Below are 22,835 nucleotides of genomic sequence, written 5' to 3'. Positions count from 1 at the left end.
TAATAGTTTTGAGTTAACTCACAATTTAATTTGATTTAATTTACAGAATTAAGAATTAACAAATTTTGATTATTTGCCTATGAGAAGACGTCGTCTGTTAGAACAACGAGTAAACCATTTTGAAAAATGGGAGGCAAACGACTTTACTATACCGTCTGTCCTCCGACAATATTAATATAAGGTGTTTATTAATGTTTCTAGCATCAAGGGTGACTATGAAATGTCAAAGAAATGTGCCGCTCATTACAAATGTGGGTTTCGATTTGTCAACTGATATTTGCAGTTAACCTCAAACATGAAGCAAAGTAAGTTTTGAGAAATAAACTGTTCTAGTTGTGGTTTAAAACCTGAAAATCGAAAACTTGGGCACAAAACCGTAACTAAAACGCCATTGACGTAAATAACATTATAAATAATTTTCAAGATAGTCTATTCACTATGAAAACAAAGCGGCAAAATGGTGTACGACAGGAATTCCAAAGCCCCGCTTGATGCTAGAAACATTTATAAACACCTTGTACAAACGCTCCAGTTTATGTTGTTACCAAATCAAGTGGGCTACGTGTGACCAAAAATGGCGTCCGTGACCATTTCGGGTAAGAAAATACGACGCCCTTAAGAATGATATTTATTAATAAATAGTACACCAAGTAATAATGTGAAAATACATATTTTGTAATTAGTCCAGAACGTGTTTAAAATACGCAACATCAAAATTTGCATTACATTTTACAAAACAATGATTTATTATTTACATTGCAACGGTCCTAGCAGCCGATTATGTTAACAATTAGTACTAGAGGTGAGATATTAACTGTAAAATTACAACGACAATGACAATGAAACTGTTAGCTTGAAAAAATCACATTCAACCCCAAACAAAAAACCGTCCTCCCTACCAAACGCTACATTTGTTGGTGGGATTCATGGGCGATCCTAGAGGACACCCATATGCTTTGGCAAAGTCCCGTGAATTTGACAGAGGTCCTAAAACTCTGATGGGACCTGGAGAGTGCACACTTGACCTAACTTTAGTGAGAGCGTCTTCAGGTCTCATCGACCCGCACCAAATCTGAGCGTAGTTGAGGAAAAAGAGTTGGTCGTGTGTTAGATTGAGTCCTGGTAAATCAGGCTCTTCTCCATGTTGCGACACCCATTTTCTGTAAGCCTGGAAAACCGCGATCAAAAATTGAAATTTTCCGCCGGTGTTTTACCCGAAATGACTGCTTTAAGCCGCCGTTATCTGCAATGTTCTCGCCTTGAGTCATGCGGCCGTTCACGTACAGGCCTACTTCATCAATTTTGTATCTGGAGTACTGGTCAATTATGCACTGCGTTCGCTCCCGAAAGGCTCTAATGGTCGCGTTGTTCCACCATTGCATCATATTTCCATCCTTGTCGAACTGTCGGCCTTTGAGAAAAAACTGTTAATAATTGAAGAGGTCGTAATGGAGTTTACCTTTATCGTCGAAACCGTGGGTGATTTCGTGGCCGATCACTACACCTATCCCTCCGTAATTCAGCGACTTGGGAAAGTGTTGGCTGTAGAACAGAGGCTGCAGGATGCCCGCAGGAAACACTAAACAAAGAAATGGAAAAAGTGGACTATAGCGTGTTAACTTACAGTTTATCAAACGCTCCAGTGCGGTTATGGCTTTGACTTTTTAAACCGTTTACAGCCACCTAACCGCAAACTCCCATAATCATAATAACCCTCGAGTGGTTGGGTCTCATCTGGCTTGAAATGAACCGCAATAAATATTCTCAATCTCTTTTCAAATATGCAATTTAAAAGCGAATTGCGAGTTATTGATGACTATTTATTTCAAATCGTGCGTAATAGTCGTAAGTCGCACACTTGGTTCCTTATGCTTCTAAGAAAAATTAGATTATCTGGACCTAAGTCCCACTTAGTAATAGAAACTTACAAAAAAAAATTAACAATGTTTTTACAAAAATAAAGATTAAACGTTATTAGAAATAATGGCTAACGAAGATACAACTTCTATGGACTATTTAACCTTAAATAAAACTCCAACAAATTTCGTTCTTGTGACACCAAAAATGTCCAAATTAAAGCGCGTTCAAGTTTTTTTTTTGTAATTTTTTTAGCTGCTCGAAATAAAATTTTTTACAAATTCTCTTTTTCGGTCTAAATTTTTTTAATTCGACACTCTTAATAAGACAGTCGAGAGTGATAATCTCCACAAATGTCGTTAAAATCGTATAAAAAATAAAGAAATTACATAATCTTAAAAAAAAATGGTGAAATTGTTTTGGTATTAAAACAAAAATTTCTAAAAATTCGACTTTTTGATCTAAATTTTTGCAAATTAATTATATTACTAAAACAAACAAAAGAAACAACATGCATAAATTTCGTTCCTGCCGCACTAAAAATAATGAAATTACAGTGTTGAAGAAAATTGACATTTTCACTGTTGTCCAAATAAAAATTTCTAAATATTCTCCGTTTTGGTCTAAATTTTGCTAAATCTGTACACTTAATAAGACAGTCAAGACCTATAAACTCCACAAATTTGGTTATAATGGCATTAAAAATGAAGAACTTACAGGTCATTAAAAATTTTTGGTCAAAAAACAAAAATTTTTCTTGACTTCTCGAAATCAAAATTTCTAAAAATTCTCTTTTTCGGTCTAAATTTTTCTAATTCGACACTTTTAATAAGACAGTCGAGAGTGATAATCTCCACAAATTTCGTTAAAATCGCATAAAAAATAAAGAAATTATAGAATTAAAAAAAATTGGTGGCATTTTTTTGGTCTTAAAACGAAAATTTGTAAAAATTCGATTTTTTGATCTAAATTTTTGCAAATTAGTTATATTACTAAAACAAACAAAAGAAACAACATGCATAAATTTCGTTCCTGTCGCACTAAAAATAACGAAATTACAGTGTTGAATAAAATTTACATTTTCACTGTTGTCCAAATAAAAATTTCTAAAAATTCTCTTTTTCGGTCTAAATTTTTCTAAATCGACCCTCTTAATAAGGCAGTCGAGAGTGATAATCTCCACAAATTTCGTTAAAATCACATTTAAAATAATGAAATTACAGGATTAAAAAAAATGGTGGCATTTTTTTGGTCTTAAAACGAAAATTTCTAAAAATTCTCTTCTTCGGTCTAAATTTTTCTAAATCGACGCTCTTAATAAGCCAGTCGAGAGTGATAATCTCCACAAATTTCGTTAAAATCGCATAAAAAATAAATAAATTATAGGATTAAAAAAAATTGGTGGCATTTTTTTGGTCTTAAAATAAAAATTTCTAAAAATTCGATTTTTTGTTCTAAATTTTTGCAAATTAGTTATATTACTAAAACAAAAGAAACAACATACATAAATTTCGTTCCTGTCGCACTAAAAATAACGAAATTACAGTGTTGAATAAAATTTACATTTTCACTGTTGTCCAAATAAAAATTTCTAAAAATTCTCTTTTTCGGTCTAAATTTTTCTAAATCGACGCTCTTAATAAGGCAGTCGAGAGTGATAATCTCCACAAATTTCGTTAAAATCGCATAAAAAATAAAGAAATTATAGGATTAAAAAAAATTGGTGGCATTTTTTTTGGTCTTAAAATGAAAATTTGTAAAAATTCGACTTTCTGATCTAAATTTTTGCAAATTAGTGATTACTAAAACAAACAAAAGAAACGACATGCATAAATTTCGTTCCTCTCGCACTAGAAATAACGAAATTACAGTGTTGAAAAAATTGACATTTTCAGTTGTCCAAATAAAAATTTCTAAATATACTCCTTTTTGGTTTAAATTTTTCTAAATTGGTACTATTAATAAGACAGTCAAGACTTATAAACACCACAAATTTCCAAATGTTCCAATACACGTATTGTTTTCTTTAGTATCCCCAATTAATATAATTGCGTTTATCATCAACTTGAGTAAGTTTGGGTCAGTTGAGTAACAAAATCACCTCGAAATGTAGACCTGTAAGGAGTTGTTTTGTAAGACTGACCAGCTGGGAAAAATATTTATTAGATGAGACCCAACCATTTGAGCGTTATTATGTTTATGGGGGTTTGCGGTAAGGTGGCTGTAAACGATTTAAAAAGTCAAAGCCATAACCGCACTAGAGCGTTTGTTAAACTGTACCGATATCGTTCTTGTTAGGGTTGTAGAACGCGTTCACCACCGCCGGTTCAGTTGACCATTTATCTTTGTCCACCGGCTGTCGTAACTTTTGCAGATTCTGCTCCGCGTCGTACTTTAGAATGTTCAACACGTTTGTCATGAATTCCGCGGTGGTAATGTTCAACTAGAAGTCAAAATTTATGTTAGTCCCTAAGCTGTCATATTTCTGGATACTCACTGATGCGTACTCCTTCACCAACTCTTCCTTATTCGTGATCAACTGGGGATATCCAATTCTCTCGTTCATGGCATCAGCTTTTTCCTTCGCAACGGCCCTAGTCTCGTCGTCCATCCAATCATTCTCGGCCAATAACTCGTTAAAAGCCTCCCGAATTGTATGGATCATCGTCAAAGCCGTTTCCTAAACGAATTCTCCATCAAGTATATTAAAGAACGTGTTTTATAACGGCCACTTTGGTGGGACGAGTGCACCAATGCCATTATAAAACAAGTCCTTTATACTATTTTTTCGAATTTGCACCCTTTTTTCAATAAAAATTTTTCCAATTCTAACGGTCTAATTCTAATTCGATTTTGCGTTAACGCAAACCGTGGTTACCATGGACATTGCGGCATCTGTCATTCGGCTTCATTTTAGCCAAATTTTGGAGTTGAATCTTGTTTAATTGGTTAGCACTACAAGCATGAGATGATTCAAGTCGTTTCCTCAACTACTTGTCTACCCCATGCTTGAAATAGTTATTTATGTATTAAGGGCATAATGTGGATGTTTATGTTCGAGGGCAACTTCGGCCCGAGACTTTGTAAGTTGCCCGAGATACATAAACATCAAGTTATGGCCGTGGTACAACGTTTTATGTCTTACCAATAAATTTTGATTTTTCAAAAATTAATAATTTCTCCACAAATACAAATTTCTGTTCTTGAATCTACATAAAGACTATAAAAAATACTTCACATATCGTTTTGTGTTAGTTTAAAGATTTAATCATTTTTATAACTAATGGCTTTATATACAATTTCTGATTTCTACACTGTTTATTTACGATAATTGAAACCACAAATTACTATTGCAGTTGATTTATAATTTATTAATCATTAGTTAATTCGTTAATTACTAGGAACTATGTTATTAGCATTATTTTTATTACTGTTATTAAAATAATCTAGTGTCTTGTCAATGAAATTAATCTTAGAACGCTTTGAGAAACAATTGAAAGCGTGTCAAGATGGCAGGTAAAATTCCATCTAAAATTGTTGAAAACGTTGCAAAAGCCACTGAAAGTTTATTGCCAACAAAATCTAAAGATTTATACAATAAAGAATACGAAAAATTCACAACATGGATAACTCATTTGACATAACCTCAAAACAACACGCGCACACAGTGGAGCATGCGAACTGCAAAGCATGAATGCCTCAAAACATTACATTACAACCAGTTTATTTATTCAGGCACCTTTTGAATTTGAGTGTTTGATGATAATTGAGTTTAAATGCAATTTGAATCTGGCGGGAAAAGAAAGCAAGTCGATTCGTAGCCAGTCGCTGTTTGTTGTGAGGTTGCTATGACACCTTAATGCCCAAGGGCGTAATTGTACCTCTAACGTACCGCAAATTCGAGCCATAAGGAGCCAATAATTAAACGATGAGACATAAAAATATTGACGCTCGACAATGCTTTAGCGCCCTGTGCTTCATTTTATTTTGCATTTGACAGTGCGGCAACTTTGCCGCTGCGTAACCGATTTGTGGCACTGAATTAGAATTGACCCCTAAGGCTGGGTTTTTCCATCTTTAGTTAACTTACGGTTTTCATTAACTAATTGTTAACTAAAGTCCGTTTTTTTTTTAAAAACCATCAACACCGCAATCTTCCCCTGCATTACAACCGGCAACGTTGCCTAGGGAGATTTTTGGTGAGAAAATAACTGTCAAATTTTTGACATTTCTGAAAATTGGGCAGTGTTTCCGTTGAAAATGTTTTTTTACAGCCTGTTGGATTGCAAATGAAATGATTTAATAGTGAAAAGACTCGGCACAGCCTGAAAGGCCGTTTTGTGTAATCAAATTGTCAATTAGGCAACTAACCTAATTAGACAACATAACAATTTTTTTGTTTAACTATCAGTTTACTAACTTTAAGCTGAAATATTGTGGAAAAACACTTAAATTTTTACTTAGAAGTTAACTTCTAGCTATTTTTAACTGTTAGTTGCGTAACTATAAATTAACTAAAAGTTGTTTTTCCATTGTCGTAAACTAATAGTTTTGAGTTAACTCTCAATTTAATTTGACTAACACATGAAGTTTGAGTTAAGTTGTAGTTTAAAGTTAATTTACATAATTAAAAATTTAGAAATTCATGCCATTATAAAACAAGTCTTTTATACCATTTTTTCGAATTTGCACCATTTTTTTAATAAAAAATTTAAATTTTCCAATTTTAAGAGTTTTCGTGTTACACGATTGGTAATGGTTTTGTAACCACTTAATTTTCAAATTTAATTTAAATTTGACATTTATTGAGTTTCACTGTCACTGAATTTTGACATAACGTAACCTAACCTCACAGCCAGTATTCACATGTATTATAAACACGAATTGTAAAATCCAAATTGACAGGGAACAGGTGACAGTCAGACTAATTAGTTCTGCCAATTCATAAAAAACAAAATTTCCTACTTTGAGTTCTCTTATAGACAACTCCAAATCGAGTACCCTAATGGACCTATTAAAGCGGCAAATTCGAAAATAGTATATTAAAGAACGTGTTTTATAATGGCCAATTTGGTGCACGAGTTTCCGGTGTACAAAACGAGCCGTAGGCGAGTTTTGTATGGGGCGAGTGCACCAATGCCATTATAAAACAAGTCCTTTATACTATTTTTTCGAATTTGCACCCTTTTTTTAATAAACAATTTAAATATTCCAATTCTAAGTCTTTTCGTTTTACACGATTGGTAATGGTTGCCACTTGATTTTCGAATTCAATTTAAAATTTGACATTTATTGAGTTTCACTGTCACTATATTTTGACATAACGTAACCTAACCTCACAGCCAGTATTCACATCAATTATATTTAGGTACAATTATTGTTGGCCGCAAAGGACAATTCAATTATATTGATACATTTTTTGTTTACGCAGCAATTTATTAAACACGAATCGTAAAATCCAAATTGACCAAGAACTTGACAGGAAACGGGTGACAGCCAGACTAATTAGTTCTGCCAATTCTTAAAAAACAAAATTTCCTACTTTGAGTTCTCTTATAGACAACTCCAAATCGAGTACCCTAATGGACCTATTAAAGCGGCAAATTCGAAAATAGTATATTAAAGAACGTGTTTTATAATGGCCAATTTGGTGCACGAGTTTCCGGTGTACAAAACGAGCCGTAGGCGAGTTTTGTATGGGGCGAGTGCACCAATGCCATTATAAAACAAGTCCTTTATACTATTTTTTCGAATTTGCACCCTTTTTTTAATAAACAATTTAAATATTCCAATTCTAAGTCTTTTCGTTTTACACGATTGGTAATGGTTGCCACTTGATTTTCGAATTCAATTTAAAATTTGACATTTATTGAGTTTCACTGTCACTATATTTTGACATAACGTAACCTAACCTCACAGCCAGTATTCACATCAATTATATTTAGGTACAATTATTGTTGGCCGCAAAGGACAATTCAATTATATTGATACATTTTTTGTTTACGCAGCAATTTATTAAACACGAATCGTAAAATCCAAATTGACCAAGAACTTGACAGGAAACGGGTGACAGCCAGACTAATTAGTTCTGCCAATTCTTAAAAAACAAAATTTCCTACTTTGAGTTCTCTTATAGATACCTATAAACGACTCCAAATTGAGTACTTTAATGGACCTATTAAAGCGGCAAATTCGAAAAACTAAATTATATCTCACTTTGCTGTCGTGGTTGAAGTTATCGCGTATGAAAAGCGCTCCAACAGCCATCCCCAACTTCTTATTGGTCCATTCGACGCATTGGGACCACCGATGTCTCTCGCTGAGCACTCCTTGGAGAATCTTGCGGAATTCGACTCGCTCCTTCTGATAATCGTCAATCATATGAGGTGACAGCGACATAATCAAACGCCACAGCACGTAATTGTGGATGACTCTAGAAAAGCGACTTTTCACTTGGGGTTTAATTTTTGATGAAATTACCTCCGATCGGTCTCGGCTAGAATTTTACCCATTTCAATAAAATACGAGAGGCCGTAAGCCACAACGGGTTCTTGTTCGGTGATATCCGCGTCTAGGAATGATCGCAAGTATTCGAGCCATTTAATTTGAGGAACGATCGTTTGCAATTCCTGCAGTGTTAATTTCCTGTAGATTGCACTCGTATCGTGACGGTCCGCTTCAGGAAGCGACGCCTGAAATTTTAAATTCATACCAATGGGAATTGCGGAGATAAGGCTAGTGGTTATAAAGTCCGTTTTTTTTTTAAACCACCAACACCGCAATTTTCCCCTGCATTACAACCGGCAACGTTGCCTAGGGAGATTTTTGGTGAGAAAATAGTTGTCAAATTTTTGACATTTCTGAAAATTACGCAGTGTTTCCGTTAAAAACGTTTCTTTTACAGCCTGTTGGAATGCAAATCAAATGATTTAATAGTGAAAAGACTCGGCACAGCCTGAAAGGCCGTTTTGTGTAATCAAATTGTCAATTAGGCAGCTAACCTATTTGATTTTATCACCAAAAATTCACCATCGACGACGTTGCCGTTGTAAAGTGGTGGGAGAGTGCGGTGTTGGTGGTTTTTTAATAAAAATAGTGAGATTGCACGTTTTTGAATTTTGACGAAAATCGATAGTTTTCATGTCGTATAATATGATGTCGCTAGTGGAAAAATTGCAAAAAAAAAATGTTTATAATTTTTTAAGCGTTTTTAAAAGTCCGATTCGAGCGAGATTGGAAAACATACCTATCAGCGAGGCTAGCTTTGTGACGTCACATCTCAGCTTCGCTCTTAGCAGAGCCGTGCGTTTGTTTTAGTTTAATTCGATTGCCGTCTTTATAATTAAAAATGGGGTCAAAACAGTGGTGTTTTGTGCCAGGATGTAAAAGTGCTAGTATTAATGCACCCGAAATAGCTATTTGTGTACCAAGGCCAAGAAGTGGTTCTTTTTTGGCCGAGCCTTTTTTTAATGGCCGAGGCGCTAGCCGAAAGAAAGAAGGCGAGGGCAAAATGGCACTTTTTGGCCGTGTTACACACAAGATTTTTTAGGCGACATCATAAAATTTACAAGTTAATTATTTTTATTTATGATTTATTGATTTAATCGATTGTAACAACTGAATAATTGTAAATATTTATGAATCCTTCAGAAAAGTTCATATTTTCCTTATTAACATTTGCAGTTTCAGCACGTCTAGCTTCACAATTTGTATGAATTAGGTTTAATGTGTTTTTTAATGTTGTTGTAGGAGCCCTGCTAGACATGTTCATTTTCAATAATTCAACACGTCTTTGTTGCACTTTACAGCAGTTTGTCGATTTGATTTTACCCAAATAATTATAAAATTGAGGGTAATATCGGTATCTTGACGTAATATGCAAAACTATGGATAGATGGCGCCACCATAGATCGGCCAGAAAAGACTCACTTTTAGGCCGCTTTTAAGGCCTAAAAATTTCATTTTCAGTGAAAGTCGCCTAAAAAAATATTTATAACAGTTCCTTAAAACAATAAAAAGAAAAAAAATGCTTTTCGGCCGCGAGATGTTCGATGTCTGACGTTTCTATACAGTGTAATATTTTAAATTTATTGTAATTAATTATGTTATTACCCATGATACATGCAGGTATTAAATTTTTTGATTGACTTTAACTCTAGTCCACATGCTACATACACTGACTTTATTTATTAAAGTGCTTTTTACAAACTTAAAAACAATGAATTTTTTGCTTAAAGACTTGAAGAGTTGGGCGTTTTAATAAAAAAAATCCTTTGGCCTAACGAAAAAACTATTCAAAGAAATTTACCGATTTAGTTTCGACTTTTATTCTATATAGTCAATAGTATGTCCTCGGATTGAGTTTGCAAAAGGGAAAAAAACTATATTTTTAATTTTACGCATAAATCACGGAATAATAGTTTTTGCTTAAATTAAAACTTATCAGAATGTGTTTCTAAAATCGTAAAAAACAAAAACTAACAAAGAACTTTTTTATTTTTAATTTTGCAACAAATGCCAAAAGAATAAAATTTATTCCTTAATTTAAACCAATATTTGATTAACCCTCACCTCTTTCAGCACATAGTTCAATAATTCTAACTCGTAATTCGACTGTTTCGAATTTTGTCGGATGCAACTGCATTTATTATCCGAGTTTTAAATACTTACCTATTATTGAGTAAATTTTCCTTTAATCTTTAATGCACTATTTGATATTTTGAATTCACAGTCTACTATTAAGTACTTACGATTAGAAAATTGAATAAATAAAAATATGAAAAAATTTATTTTAAGAGTACAAACTAATAATTTTGAAATTTTAATTGCAGAATTATCTGTTTTGAATTAAGCAAAAATGTTATTCGGTTGTCATTTTTTTGTAAAATGTAGAATAACTTTTTTTTTCTCTCTTGTGAACTCAATCCGGTGACATACTGTATAGAAATTAAAAATTAAAAAAACAACCAAAGCTTTGGATCAGTTATTGTTATTAATTTGGTCTGATTATAAAAAATCCAATATAGTAAACCACCTATTTAATTTCTACCAAATTATTGAATTATAAATTTTCTTGCGAATACGGAGAGCACGAATCATTTCCGAATATAGAAAAAAATAAATGGTTATTATATCGCACATAAATAAAATTCATTCAAATCAGAATAGATCAAAATGTAAAAACCATATTTTTTCTTCAAAGGTGTCATGAGAAAGAAAGAAATAATAAATCTGACTGTGTATTCGTAGAAATTATCGTTAAATGCGGTAAATGCGATAAATGCGCCCGCCGACCGAGAATGATGCAATGTGAATAAACGTTTGAAAGTATACCGGTTGAATAAGAAACATCAACATAATAATTATAATAGGCTACCGGACTGTTATTTTTTTATTTCAAAAAGTAAATCTGTCCACTCTGAAAACATTAAAAATCAGTGTCAAAAAAAAATTATTTAAAAAATGGATAGTTTCAAACACGCGCCTTGGTGACGTAACAACTTCTTAGTCGACGCCTATTGGCTATAGGTAATGCCGAGGTCATTGGTGAAAACCAAGGTTACTAAAATTAACAGGTTTGCTACAAAGTTTTGAGCCAATAGAAGCAGGCTTCTCAAACTGGCGCGAACACGTCATCGTTCTTTTAAATTCCGATTCAATTTTTCAATTGCTAATATTATTTAAAATAGCAACTTTGTTAAACAATGGCGATCGACAATGTTTTTACACCGCAGAAAAATTGACAGAACTTTCTTGTGACGTCATTTATTGTCCCACGTACCTAGCAACCAAAAGGGGGTGGAGTTTCAGCCTTAGTAACGAGCAAACCTGCTTAATTTAGGAACCTTGGGTGAAAACGATGAAGTTGAGTTTGAATTGAGGTTATGAATGCATAAAATGTGTGTGCAGAATGTGAATTACTATAGTTTTTGTATCTTTCTTACTTTAGTGCTGCAATAATCGAAAAGCGAAAATGGACAGATGACTCCTGAGCTGACTTATGAAAACAAAACTTCTGATTGGTGGACGCAAGTGTGCTATAAATCGGAAACCAGTTAGGAATTATAACGATTACTCTATCTCACTCTCACCAATGCAACAAACCATTGACGTATGCGTTTTCTCAATTCATATGCATAGAAAGGAGTTATGACGTAGTCACTGAAGACTTATTTAAACTAACAGCGCGAAGCTGGATTTCAAACGAATATTTAGCTAATAATTCCGACCTTTGGAGAACAAAAAATCTGTTTGGTAATTGATTCATGCGTATTCGTAACTCATAAACACAATAAAATGCATCGATTTTTCTGGTGTCCGGTAGCCTATTGTATTTCTCTTGGATAATAAAAATCCAACCATTTTACTAACCAAAATTAGGATTTCTTCATAAAATTTTTTTTGCAAAAACAACCATAAATTGCAACGCTGGTGTTAAACAAATGTTCTGCATACGGAATTCTATCAGTAGGCGGAGCGCGTAGCTGAGTTGTGACGTCAAACCAATGAAAAAGTGTTTCAGCTCCCGCCTGAATATTTAAATTTCTTTAGCCAATTTTGGCAAAACCGTCATGTACTTTTCAAAAATTTTTGCACCACTGCGTTATTTGAACAAAATTTGGTACAAAAACATATAGGTTACATTTTTTGCATTCTCCTTATTATCCACCATTTTTAAGTGCGACTAACTTCCGGTTGTCTGAACTTTTATCGATCAAAGTTCCCGAGTTTGGAAGTTTACTATATTAGAATAAAAGCTGTTATTATCCCATTTGTGGGACGAGTTGCTCTCCAAGCAATCAATCACTTCTAAGTGACTCTGAATTTCAATTTCGACTAATAGCTTCCATTAACAGGAAATCGAGTGTTGCGCGCCGCTCGACCACTGCAAGGAAAACCAATTTCCATTCGACGACAATCACTAAACACATCCTCTAAACGTAATAACATCACTCACGTTAGCTAATCTCCGTTCAAAATCGACCACTTCTTGCAGTTCTTCTTTAGCTGTCGTCTTATTCGCTCCTAGTAAAACGGCAATGTTAGTCATGTACTTGTGATAAGCCGTCATGTCCCCTTCACTGCTGGCTTTAAGATAGTAGTCTCGACTAGGCAGCGCCAGTTGCATTTGGTCCATCTGCAAAAAACACTCCTCAATGAGCCACAAATCTGTCAAACCACCAGTCAACTGAAAACCATGCTCCGCCTACCTACTTCTTACTTTGTGCGCACCTGGATGATGTTAACTGAACTGTTTTTGTCGTCGGGGCCCACCCACTGCTCAATCAGAACGCCTTCATTGTAAATCCCCCGAATGCGACCAAGAAGAACCTCGATGGAGAAGTCTGGGGGCTCCCACACCGGCTTGGTCACCGGCCATCCGCCCAACTGCACCAAAACCTCCCGAATGGGCTCGTCGCCAATCTTGCGAATCTGATCTGAAAAACAACTGACACTTCGCCAACCCCACCGCGGGCGACTTACGAATGTCCATGCAAGTGTTGTAGAAAGTCTTCGCTTTTCTTGTCGCCTCGTTGTCCTCCAAGTTGACGGGCTCCTCCAGAACGCCCTTAAGAATGACCTGAAGTTGGTCCGCCATCACTTCGAAAGTGCTAATCGAGCTGCGGTCTTCGGGGATCACGTGCTTCTTGTTCCAGGTCCCGCAGGCATACTGGAAAAAGTCGACGCAAGGGTCGGCCGCGTGGTCCATTGCCCCCAGAAGCGACGCCGCTGGGCGGGAATTCGAGGTTTAATAACATTTTTAGGGGCGCATGAAAAGAACAGATTGTATTGCGAAAATAAAGTGTATTTACTTAGTCTTTAATCAAGTGGAGTTCAAACACCAACAAGTTCAAGGCCGAATCAAAATAAAGGTTCGGCAAGTTTGAGCTGCCATTTTTAATTCTGTGCTCTTTTCGTTTTCGAGTTATTCAAGAAACACAAATGATGCTCAAACTTGTCATATGTCACCAAAATGAAGCCTTATAATTTTGTGCTAATTTGTGCTGTAATTTTTAAATTTTGTGCTCTTTTGGTTTTTGAGTTATTCCAAAAAATGTACAAAACATAGTAGGCAACCCAAAATACAGATTTCAACGATTTTTCTCTCAAGAAGCGTCAAGTTTGAGCATCAGGCATCACGAAACAGCTTAATAATATGCCATAATTTTGTGCTAACTAATCGTGCAATTTCTAAATTCTGTGCTCTTTTCGTTTTTCAGTTATTCAAATAAACAAACTTGAACCATCGTCAAGTTTGAACATCATTACAAAGTGTTTATAAATATTTCTAGCATCAAGGGTGGCTCTGGAATTTCTGCCATGTACCATTTTGCCGCTTTGTTTTCATAGTGAGTATGACTATGATTAACTACATTTAAAACGTCACTCACGTCAACGTTTCAGTTACGGTTTTGTGTCTTTGCTTTTCAGGTTTTAAAACATAACTAGAACAGTTTTTGTTTCAAAATTAACTTTACTCTGTGATTGAGGTTACCTTCAAATGACAGTTGAAAAATTTAAACCCACATTTTTAATAAGCGGCAAACTTTTTTGACATTTCATAGCCACACTTGATGCTAGAAACATTTATAAACACCCTGTACATCGCAACAGAGCTTAATTAATATATTTATATATCTATTTATCCCTCCGTTCCTTGAAATATATAATAGAATTCGACTGTATTTGTGTTTGACTAGAGCAAGATTCTCTAAAGACATCATTCTAACGCGCTTGGAAAACTATTCCTGGAACACTCATTTTACGACGTGATTCAGAGAAAAATAAATGACAGAACAGTTCTTACTCAGCAGATTTTTTATTGTGAAGAATATAAAGGGCGTTAATTAAATTATGTATGTACATTTAGTACAAGGTGTTTATAAATGTTTCTAGCATCAAGCGTGGCTTTGGAATTCCTGTCGTACACTATTATGCCGCTTTGTTTTCATAGTGAATATAACTATCAGGAAAATTATTTATAATGTTACTTGCTTCAATGACGTTTTAAGTTTGAAGTTTTTACTTTTTATGTTTTAAACCACAACTAGAACAGCTTATTTCTCAAAACTTACTTTGTTTCATGTTTGAGGTTAACTGCAAATGTCAATTGACAAACTGAAACCCACATTTGTAATGATCGGCAAATTTCTTTGACATTTCATAGCCGCCCTTGATGCTAGAAACATTTATAAACACGTTGTATGTCCGGTAATCAAAACAAAGATTTTTTAATTCTAAATATGAATATCAAAAAGCTCTAATCATTTGACGATTGTTCAAAGAAAATTCGTTTAAAACTGTATTTTTGGTTGCCTACTATTTTTGTACATTTTTTTTAAATAACTCAAAAACGAAAACAGCACAGAACTTGGAAATTGTACCATTAGCTAGCACAAAATTGGCAAAAAGTTATGGAATATCAATTAATCTGTTTTGCGATGTATGATGCTCAAACTTGACGATTGTTCAAATTTGTTTATTAGAATAACTCAAAAACGAAAAGAGCACAGAATTTAAAAATTGCAGCACAAATTGGCACAGAATTAGCACAAAATTATAAGACCAATTTGATCAATTTTTGCGACTCATGATGCTAGGCGTCAAGTTTGAGCATCATTTTTGTTTTGGTAATAACTCAAAAACCAAAAGAGCACAAAATTTAAAAATTACACCACAAATTAGCACAGAATTAACACAAAATTATAGTTTGTACGGTGAGAGATTGAATGACGGAAAAGTCACTAAATCTACGCGATAAAAAGTGTACCATACGCGCGAAATTTAAAATAACAAAATAACCCCAGTTACTGACAACCCTGTTAACCCATTTCGCGTAGGAATTTAGTGTTTTTAGTGTATTTTGTAGTATAATTTGCTACCAACCTATATGTCAACTGTCGAAATCTCCCAATCTCTCACCGGATAAACTATATAAGACTAGTTTGATTCATTTTGATGACATATGATGCCAGACATCAAGTTTGAGCATCATTTGTGTTTCTTGAATAACTCGAAAACAAAAAGAGCCCAGAATTTAAAAATTGCAGTACAAATTGGCACAGAATTAGCACAAAATTATGGCATGTTTGAATTTTTTTGCGATGTCAAACTTGACGGAGCTATTTTTGCGACTTCTTTTGATTAACTCGGCACACAAAACTGGGGTAAAATTGGTTGCATAACCGAGGATTGCGATCCCTCCTGGTTTTCCTTATCCAAATTTTCATCTTTAATCAAGAACTTTATTCCACCCCCTAGAATACGACAAAATTGTCTCCCTCTGCAACTTTGCACCCTCGAGACCGTCCGGAACTTGTTTTTTCCGCTCTTGACCTTAAAATAACACCTTGAAGATCCGCCAGAAGTTAGTTATTTGTTAACGATTGGTATTTCTTTCAGTCGTCGCGTGTTTGTCGTGCACGAAATGAAATAAATTTCTCAGGAGTCGAGGGGTGGAAGGATGAAATTTCTTCCCCGTTGGCAATTTCCCGCAAAAAATCCCTCGTGCAGTTTTAATTTAAATCGACAGAATTTAATTTCCTATCCGCCGTAAAATCGGATAATAGAATTACATTTGCGGCGAACTCATTTGCGTTTGTGCTAATGAGAAATTGTAGAGGCACAGCGCAACTACAATTTATTTTAGTGCGGTGTAGAGTTACGGAAACTCGGTAATGACGATTAAATTTCCAGTGGCGGTGCCAACAAATGGGGACCAACTTCATTTTTTTACGAATTAGGTGCGGTCTTACCTGTTCTGACGCATTCCTCAGTGAGACAGACACTACTTCGGCTATCTGTAACCAAAAAAACGTGAAGCAATTAATCACGACAGCCATAATTGGGGCCACGGCAATATTTAAAAATCTCCCTGAAGCTGTTGCAAAACGACTGGTTTCATATGGCCACAATGTCGAAATCTTGCTAAACATTCCATTGCACTTTTATGTAAAAACCGTTTTTTTATTAAAAAACACCAACACCGCACTCTCCCACCACTTTACAACCGGCAACGTCGTCGATGGTGACTTTTTGGTGATAAAATCAAATAGGTTAGCTGCTTAATTGACAATTTGATTACACAAAACGGCCTTTCAGACTGTGCCGAGTCTTTTCACTATTAAATTCTTTGATTTGCAATCCAACAGCCTGTAAAAGAAACGTTTTTAACGGAAACACTGCCTAATTTTCAGAAATGTCAAAAATTTGACAACTATTTTCTCACCAAAAATCTCCCTAGGCAACGTTGCCGGTTGTAATGCAGGGGAAAATCGCGATGTTGGTGGTTCGTTTAAAAAAAAAAAACGGACTTTAATTATTTGAAGAATCTGCGAGTTCACTCGGTTTAGGTTATTTCTTTATTAAAGGTTGCAATCTTGATGAATCACTTTTAAGATGACAAAGTGGGCATAATTGACTCCTCAGAATTTGACATTTGCCAATTTTGACATGAAAATTGCTGTGCCAAGATTGCGTAATGAATTAAAAAAATGTTCCAAGTGAAGTAAATTTTCTCTGATGCGAATTCTGTTAAAACAGTAACAAAACTGAATTCACATAACCCCGCCATTGTAACAGGAACGAATTAAACAATGACAATTTTAAAATGTGTAACTTTGGATGGACATTTGAAACCGAAGCCAATCGTAAAGTCCGTTTTTTTATTAAAAAACCACCAACACCGCACTCTCCCACCACTTTACAACCGGCAACGTCGGCGATGGTGACTTTTGGTGATAAAATCAAATAGGTTAGCTGCCTAATTGACAATTTGATTACACAAAACGGCCTTTCAGACTGTGCCGAGTCTTTTCACTATTAAATCCTTTGATTTGCAATCCAACAGGGTGTAAAAGAAACGTTTTTAACGGAAACACTGCCTAATTTTCAGAACTGTCAAAAATTTGACAATTATTTTCTCACCAAAAATCTCCCTAGGCAACGTTGCCGGTTGTAATGCAGGGGGAGATTGCGGTGTTTAAAACGGACTTTAGTTTATTGTGAAAAACAAAAATAAATAAAATTCTTAATAAAGCAACAAAATAATAAGCAAATACGAGAAAAACAAAAATAAATAAAAACCTTAAGTAATAAACAAAATATTAAGTAAATAAATTATAAAAAAAAACAAATTCAATAAGAGTAAACAAAATTCTAAAATATAATTCCCCTTAATTAAATTTCAGTCTTCTTTATAAATACCACCAAAATCAAGAGTGTAAAATAAAATACATACATCGAAACCCCAATTATCGATTTTTAATGATTAAAAAACATTGAAAATAAAAATATATGCATTAAAAATCGATGCTTTTTTGGCAAAATCGATATTAATAAAAAATCCATATAAAAGTCCCAGATTTAGTGTGAAATCTGAAAAAACAATTTTTAAATCGAAAATCCACAAAAACGCATCTGGAATGTGACAAAGAATTACCGCTATTTCTTTACATGTAGGTATTTTAAAAACACCTGTAATTAGCCCTGCCTTCTAATCGGCCAATGGCCAATACAAAGTTGCACAGAAAAACGCGACGTCAAGTGCAAGGTTTAGTATGGCTCAGTTCATTCTTTACTCATGAACTTTTCTAGTGGCGCATTCCATATGGATTATCTGCATTTTCGCCAGACTGGACATAAATTCTTCTTTTAATGTTTTTTCTAGATTCTTCTTTGATTCTCAAAACTTGGTTTAGATATTTCCGATATTTATTATTGAAATTTATGAGATTTTTCTGTTTTCTCTTTGTTTTTTACTTTTGTCAATTTTTTTTAGATTCTACAGTCTTCTAAAATACGTTCTAATATTTTTTTTAGAAATGATACCGACTTTTTTGATCTTCCATATTCTTTTTGGCTTTTTTTATTTTGTCTAAATATGTTCAATCATAATTCTCATTGAATTCATTATTCATTCTTTCGAGTTTGTTTGAATCTCCCAGATTCTCTTCGAATTTTCTAAATTCTCTCTATATTTTGTATGCATTTTCTAGGTGCTCTTTAGTTTTTGCCCAAATTCTCTAATAGTTTTTCTCAAAGATCTTGGGAGTTAAAAAAATCTGGAATATCAGATTTCTTAAGCTCAATATTTATATTTTCTTAATTCTCTTGACATTCATTTGAGTCTAAATAATTTTTTTATTTTTTGTGAGAAATTGTCTCAACTCCGAATTTTTAAAAATTCTTGATTTTCTGTTTTTGAATTGTATCTAAATTTAATGGGTTCTTTAGATTCTCTGTAAATTTTGTTTCCAAATTTTCTCTGAATTTGTTGAATTAAAATTATAAGTATTAGTTATAGTATATCCGGTGAGAAATTGGGAGATTTTGACAGTTGACATATAGGTTGGCAGAAAATTATGCCACAAAATACACTAAAAACACTAAAGTAAGTGTAACTAAAAGGGCTTATTTTGTTTTTTTGAATTTCGCGCGTAGATTTAGTGACTTTTCTGTCATTCAATCTCTCACCGTACAAACTATAGGTTAGCTGCCTAATTGACAATTTGATTGCACAAAACGGCCTTTCAGGCTGTGCCGAATCTTTTCACTATTAAATCATTGTTTTTAACGGAAACACTGCCTAATTTTCAGAAATGTCAAAAATTTGACAACTATTTTCTCACCAAAAATCTCCCTAGGCAACGTTGCCGGTTGTAATGCAAGGGAAGATTGCGGTGTTGGTGGTTTTACTGTATAGTTCGTAAAGTGAGAGTTTGAATGACAGAAAAGTCACTAAATCTACGCAATAAAAAGTGTACCATACGCGCGAAATTTAAAATAACAAAATAACCTAGTTACTGACAACCTGTCAACCCATTTCGCGTAGGAATTTAGTGTTTTTAGTGTATTTTGTGGCATAATTTGCTGCCAACCTATGTGTCAACTGTCGAAATCCCAATCTCTCACCGGATATACTATATAAAGATCTTTTATAGTTATGGAGAAACTAGAGAACAATAAAACGCCACGGAAAGAATACACACGAGACTTGACACATTTTTTTTTGTTTAACACAACGATCAAAGTGATCGCTGGAATCTAAATATACGAACATGGCGGTGGTGTAAACAAAAAAATCAACAGTTAATATAAAACACAGATCGCGTCCTCGTGAATAATCGATCGTCATTAAACCCGTGTAGTGTAGTTTAACAGAATTACGTTACAACCGCCCTCCATTACGTGCTCAAGACGAACCAGGGGAATTTCGAGATTAGGTGTCAACAAGTTTCTAGCTGCGATTATGATTGACACGTCAATTATCTCGTTAAATTAAACGGTCGGAACGGTTAAAGACGATTTATATCTAATTTGTTGGTACTAAAAGTTCGGTACCACCAACTGGAGAAAACGAAAATGGGTGCTTACCAACGCACTGGTGACTCCTGCTACCAACTGCGATAAACAATAAAACTATCGAGAAGATGCACAGCGCGAAAACGGCAGCAACGAGGCATTTCTCTTTGGCTTGTTTGTTTTGTGGTAAAACCATTGTTTTGGCTCCCGAACCGGACACTTGGACGACGGTTGTCACCGCCGTCGAGCCAAGCAGCGACTCTTCAGGACCACTTTTTTGTTTTAAGTAGCCGTTGTTGCTCTCGGAGCATTTCCAAGATTTATTGTCTATCACAGACACTTCACTCATTTGGATTGGTCCATTGCACTCCGAATTTGATAATTTATTCATGAGGTTGATGGCTTAGAAAAGGTGCTAAAAAGGCAATTTTTGGATCCAAGAAAACTTCACTGATTTGATTCTTACCTATGAACAGACCATTTCTAGACCCCGGAAGTCCTTTTTGTGGCTCACCCTGTATGAATATTGTGGAGCCAACGCACGTGCTTGCTGCGATCCCCGAAAACAAGTACTCGGCAAGTCCTGAAATCTCCGTTCTCAGAAAAAATGCCTTTTTGAGTTCCACTCTTCCTAAGCGTTGAAAAGCTCAAAGTTGTCGTTTTCCATTGGGCACCGTCGACACATTCGTCGAAAACACACGTCTTATCGATTAGACAAGAGCACCCAAACTGCGTCAGGTGAATTCTGGCACTGATACTGGCTCGGACCGTTTCAGGACTTGCGAACCACCTGTCATTCGGCAAAGCACGGTCCAAAACGAGCAAGGACGAAAGATGTGAAAGCTCGCATAAAACAAGCCGATGGCGGAGGAGCTTTTCCAAGGGGTGAACTGTCGAATCTTGGAGAAATGGTTTGATTATTGGGAATATTTATAACTCAATGGGTTATTTGTTGGATCGATTCAGACGATAATAGCGTGGTTTCGTGTCCATCGCTTATTAAATTTTTATGAGAGTGCCGACGCGAGGCGAAGTCCTGAATAAATCATAAGGAGTGGAGGAAGAGTAAATTGGATGGGCTTATTGAGGACTTGGGGAAGGAAGGAGGTCATGGAGGTGATGACTGGTGGCAGGAAACCGAGGGATTTTTTCCCAGTTATTTGGACCTAATTATCCCTTCCCACGTCACATTAAAGTCCGAAATGTTCGATTCAGCCACTTCCTCGACAAGTGTCGAAGACAACGTCTCTTCATCTGCATGAAAGGCATTGTGCAAACATCTCCGCTGTCATTTTCACTGAAGCGTCCCAACAAAGAAACTATCACAGCGGCCTATTCAACTGCAGAGTAAAAGCCGAGATTTCCTCTAAAATAGGCCTTTTTCTTTAAAAACCCACCCTTTGATCGCCTTCTATTTTAAAACAACCCAATATAAATTCATAGAAATGAAAAGCGTTGGCGTGAACAAATTTAGACTAACCCAATTATGATCAGAACACAACAAAGGCCTAGAACCCGGAGAATCGAGCTGGAAAACTGGAAAGCAACTGGAAACATCGAATTAGAAACGGATTTTGCACCCCCGGCGCGGCTCATCAGCGAGGATTTGTGTCTACAAGATGCCTGCAACGACACAAAAATACACAGAGCCTCGGGAGCTTGTAAATATTCGCTTTTTGCTGAGGTCTGCCAATCTTAAATTTCAAAGTTTTGTTTAATCGGATGGACGCAAATAACGAGGATAAATACTAGAAGATAAATAAATGTGTTTTCGAGGAGCGGACGAAAGATTTGAGATTGACGAGTGTTTACTGAAAAAAGTCAACAGTTACAGGGCCTTGGGAGAATTTCACAAGATCCGTAAATAATGGAAATGTAACGAAATAAAAAACTAAATGCTCGGGAAAAAAGCGAAACGTATTTCCACGTCAAATATTTTTATTGTTTTTTTTTAGAAAAATTAAGCCAGTTTATTTATTATTCACGCGAATTATCCTAAAGAAAATTTAATTTTTAGGCGACTTAAACTGAAAATGGAAGTGAGTCTTTTCTGGCCGCAAACATTTTCGGCCGATCTATGGTGGCGCCATCTATCCATAGTTTTGCATATTACATATTATACCGATATTACCCTCAATTTTATAATTATTTGGGTAAAATCAAATGGACAAACTGCTGTAAAGTGCAACAAAGACGTGTTGAATTATTGAAAATGAACATGTCTAGCAGTGCTGCTGCAAAAACATCAAAAAGCACATCAAACCTAATTTATACAAATTGTGAAGCTACACATGCCGAAACTACATATGTAAATAAAAAAAATTGAATTTTTCTGAAGGATTCATAAATATTTACAATTATTCAGTTGTTATAATTGATTAAATCAATAAATCATAAATAAAAATTACTTAACTTGTAAATTTAATAATGTCGCCGCCTAAAACGTTTTCTTTAAATAAAGGCTCGGCCAAAAAGAAACACTTTTTGGCCTTGGTACACAAATAGCTATTTTGTCACTGCAGTAAGAGAACAGAACAAACAACCAGTAATACACCAAAAATAAAAATTTAAGATGTGGATGATAGGCAACCAACAACACGTGAACATTGTAAAAAAACATTAAACACTTTATTATTCTGGTCTAACAACTGTTCGCAAGCCAGTTATCTCAAAAA

The 22,835-nt window shown here is 34.8% G+C and overlaps 1 protein-coding gene across 1 annotated transcript; it reads right to left on the bottom strand.

Annotated features, from left to right (window-relative positions):
- Window positions 1–614: 614 nt before the first annotated feature.
- Window positions 615–20,935, bottom strand: LOC148167802 (neprilysin-1-like). Its single transcript, XM_088045433.1, has 13 exons — window positions 20,627–20,935; window positions 20,233–20,575; window positions 16,614–16,658; window positions 13,342–13,587; window positions 13,090–13,295; window positions 12,815–12,994; window positions 8,338–8,549; window positions 8,074–8,290; window positions 4,355–4,537; window positions 4,138–4,300; window positions 1,460–1,579; window positions 1,215–1,411; window positions 615–1,168 (listed from the first exon to the last, which is right to left on the bottom strand). The coding sequence occupies exons 2-13, from the start codon at window positions 20,549–20,551 to the stop codon at window positions 896–898; spliced, it is 2,361 nt and encodes a 786-aa protein (XP_087901559.1). The 5' UTR covers window positions 20,552–20,575; window positions 20,627–20,935; the 3' UTR covers window positions 615–895.
- Window positions 20,936–22,835: the final 1,900 nt, after the last annotated feature.

This window comes from Gnatocerus cornutus, chromosome 9, assembly GCF_029298725.1.
Source record: "Gnatocerus cornutus isolate USDA-ARS CGAHR chromosome 9, icGnaCorn1.1, whole genome shotgun sequence".
Taxonomy (NCBI): domain Eukaryota; kingdom Metazoa; phylum Arthropoda; class Insecta; order Coleoptera; family Tenebrionidae; genus Gnatocerus; species Gnatocerus cornutus.
The sequence above is the reverse complement of the archived record's forward strand: the minus strand, read 5'-3'. Positions and strand labels throughout refer to the sequence as shown.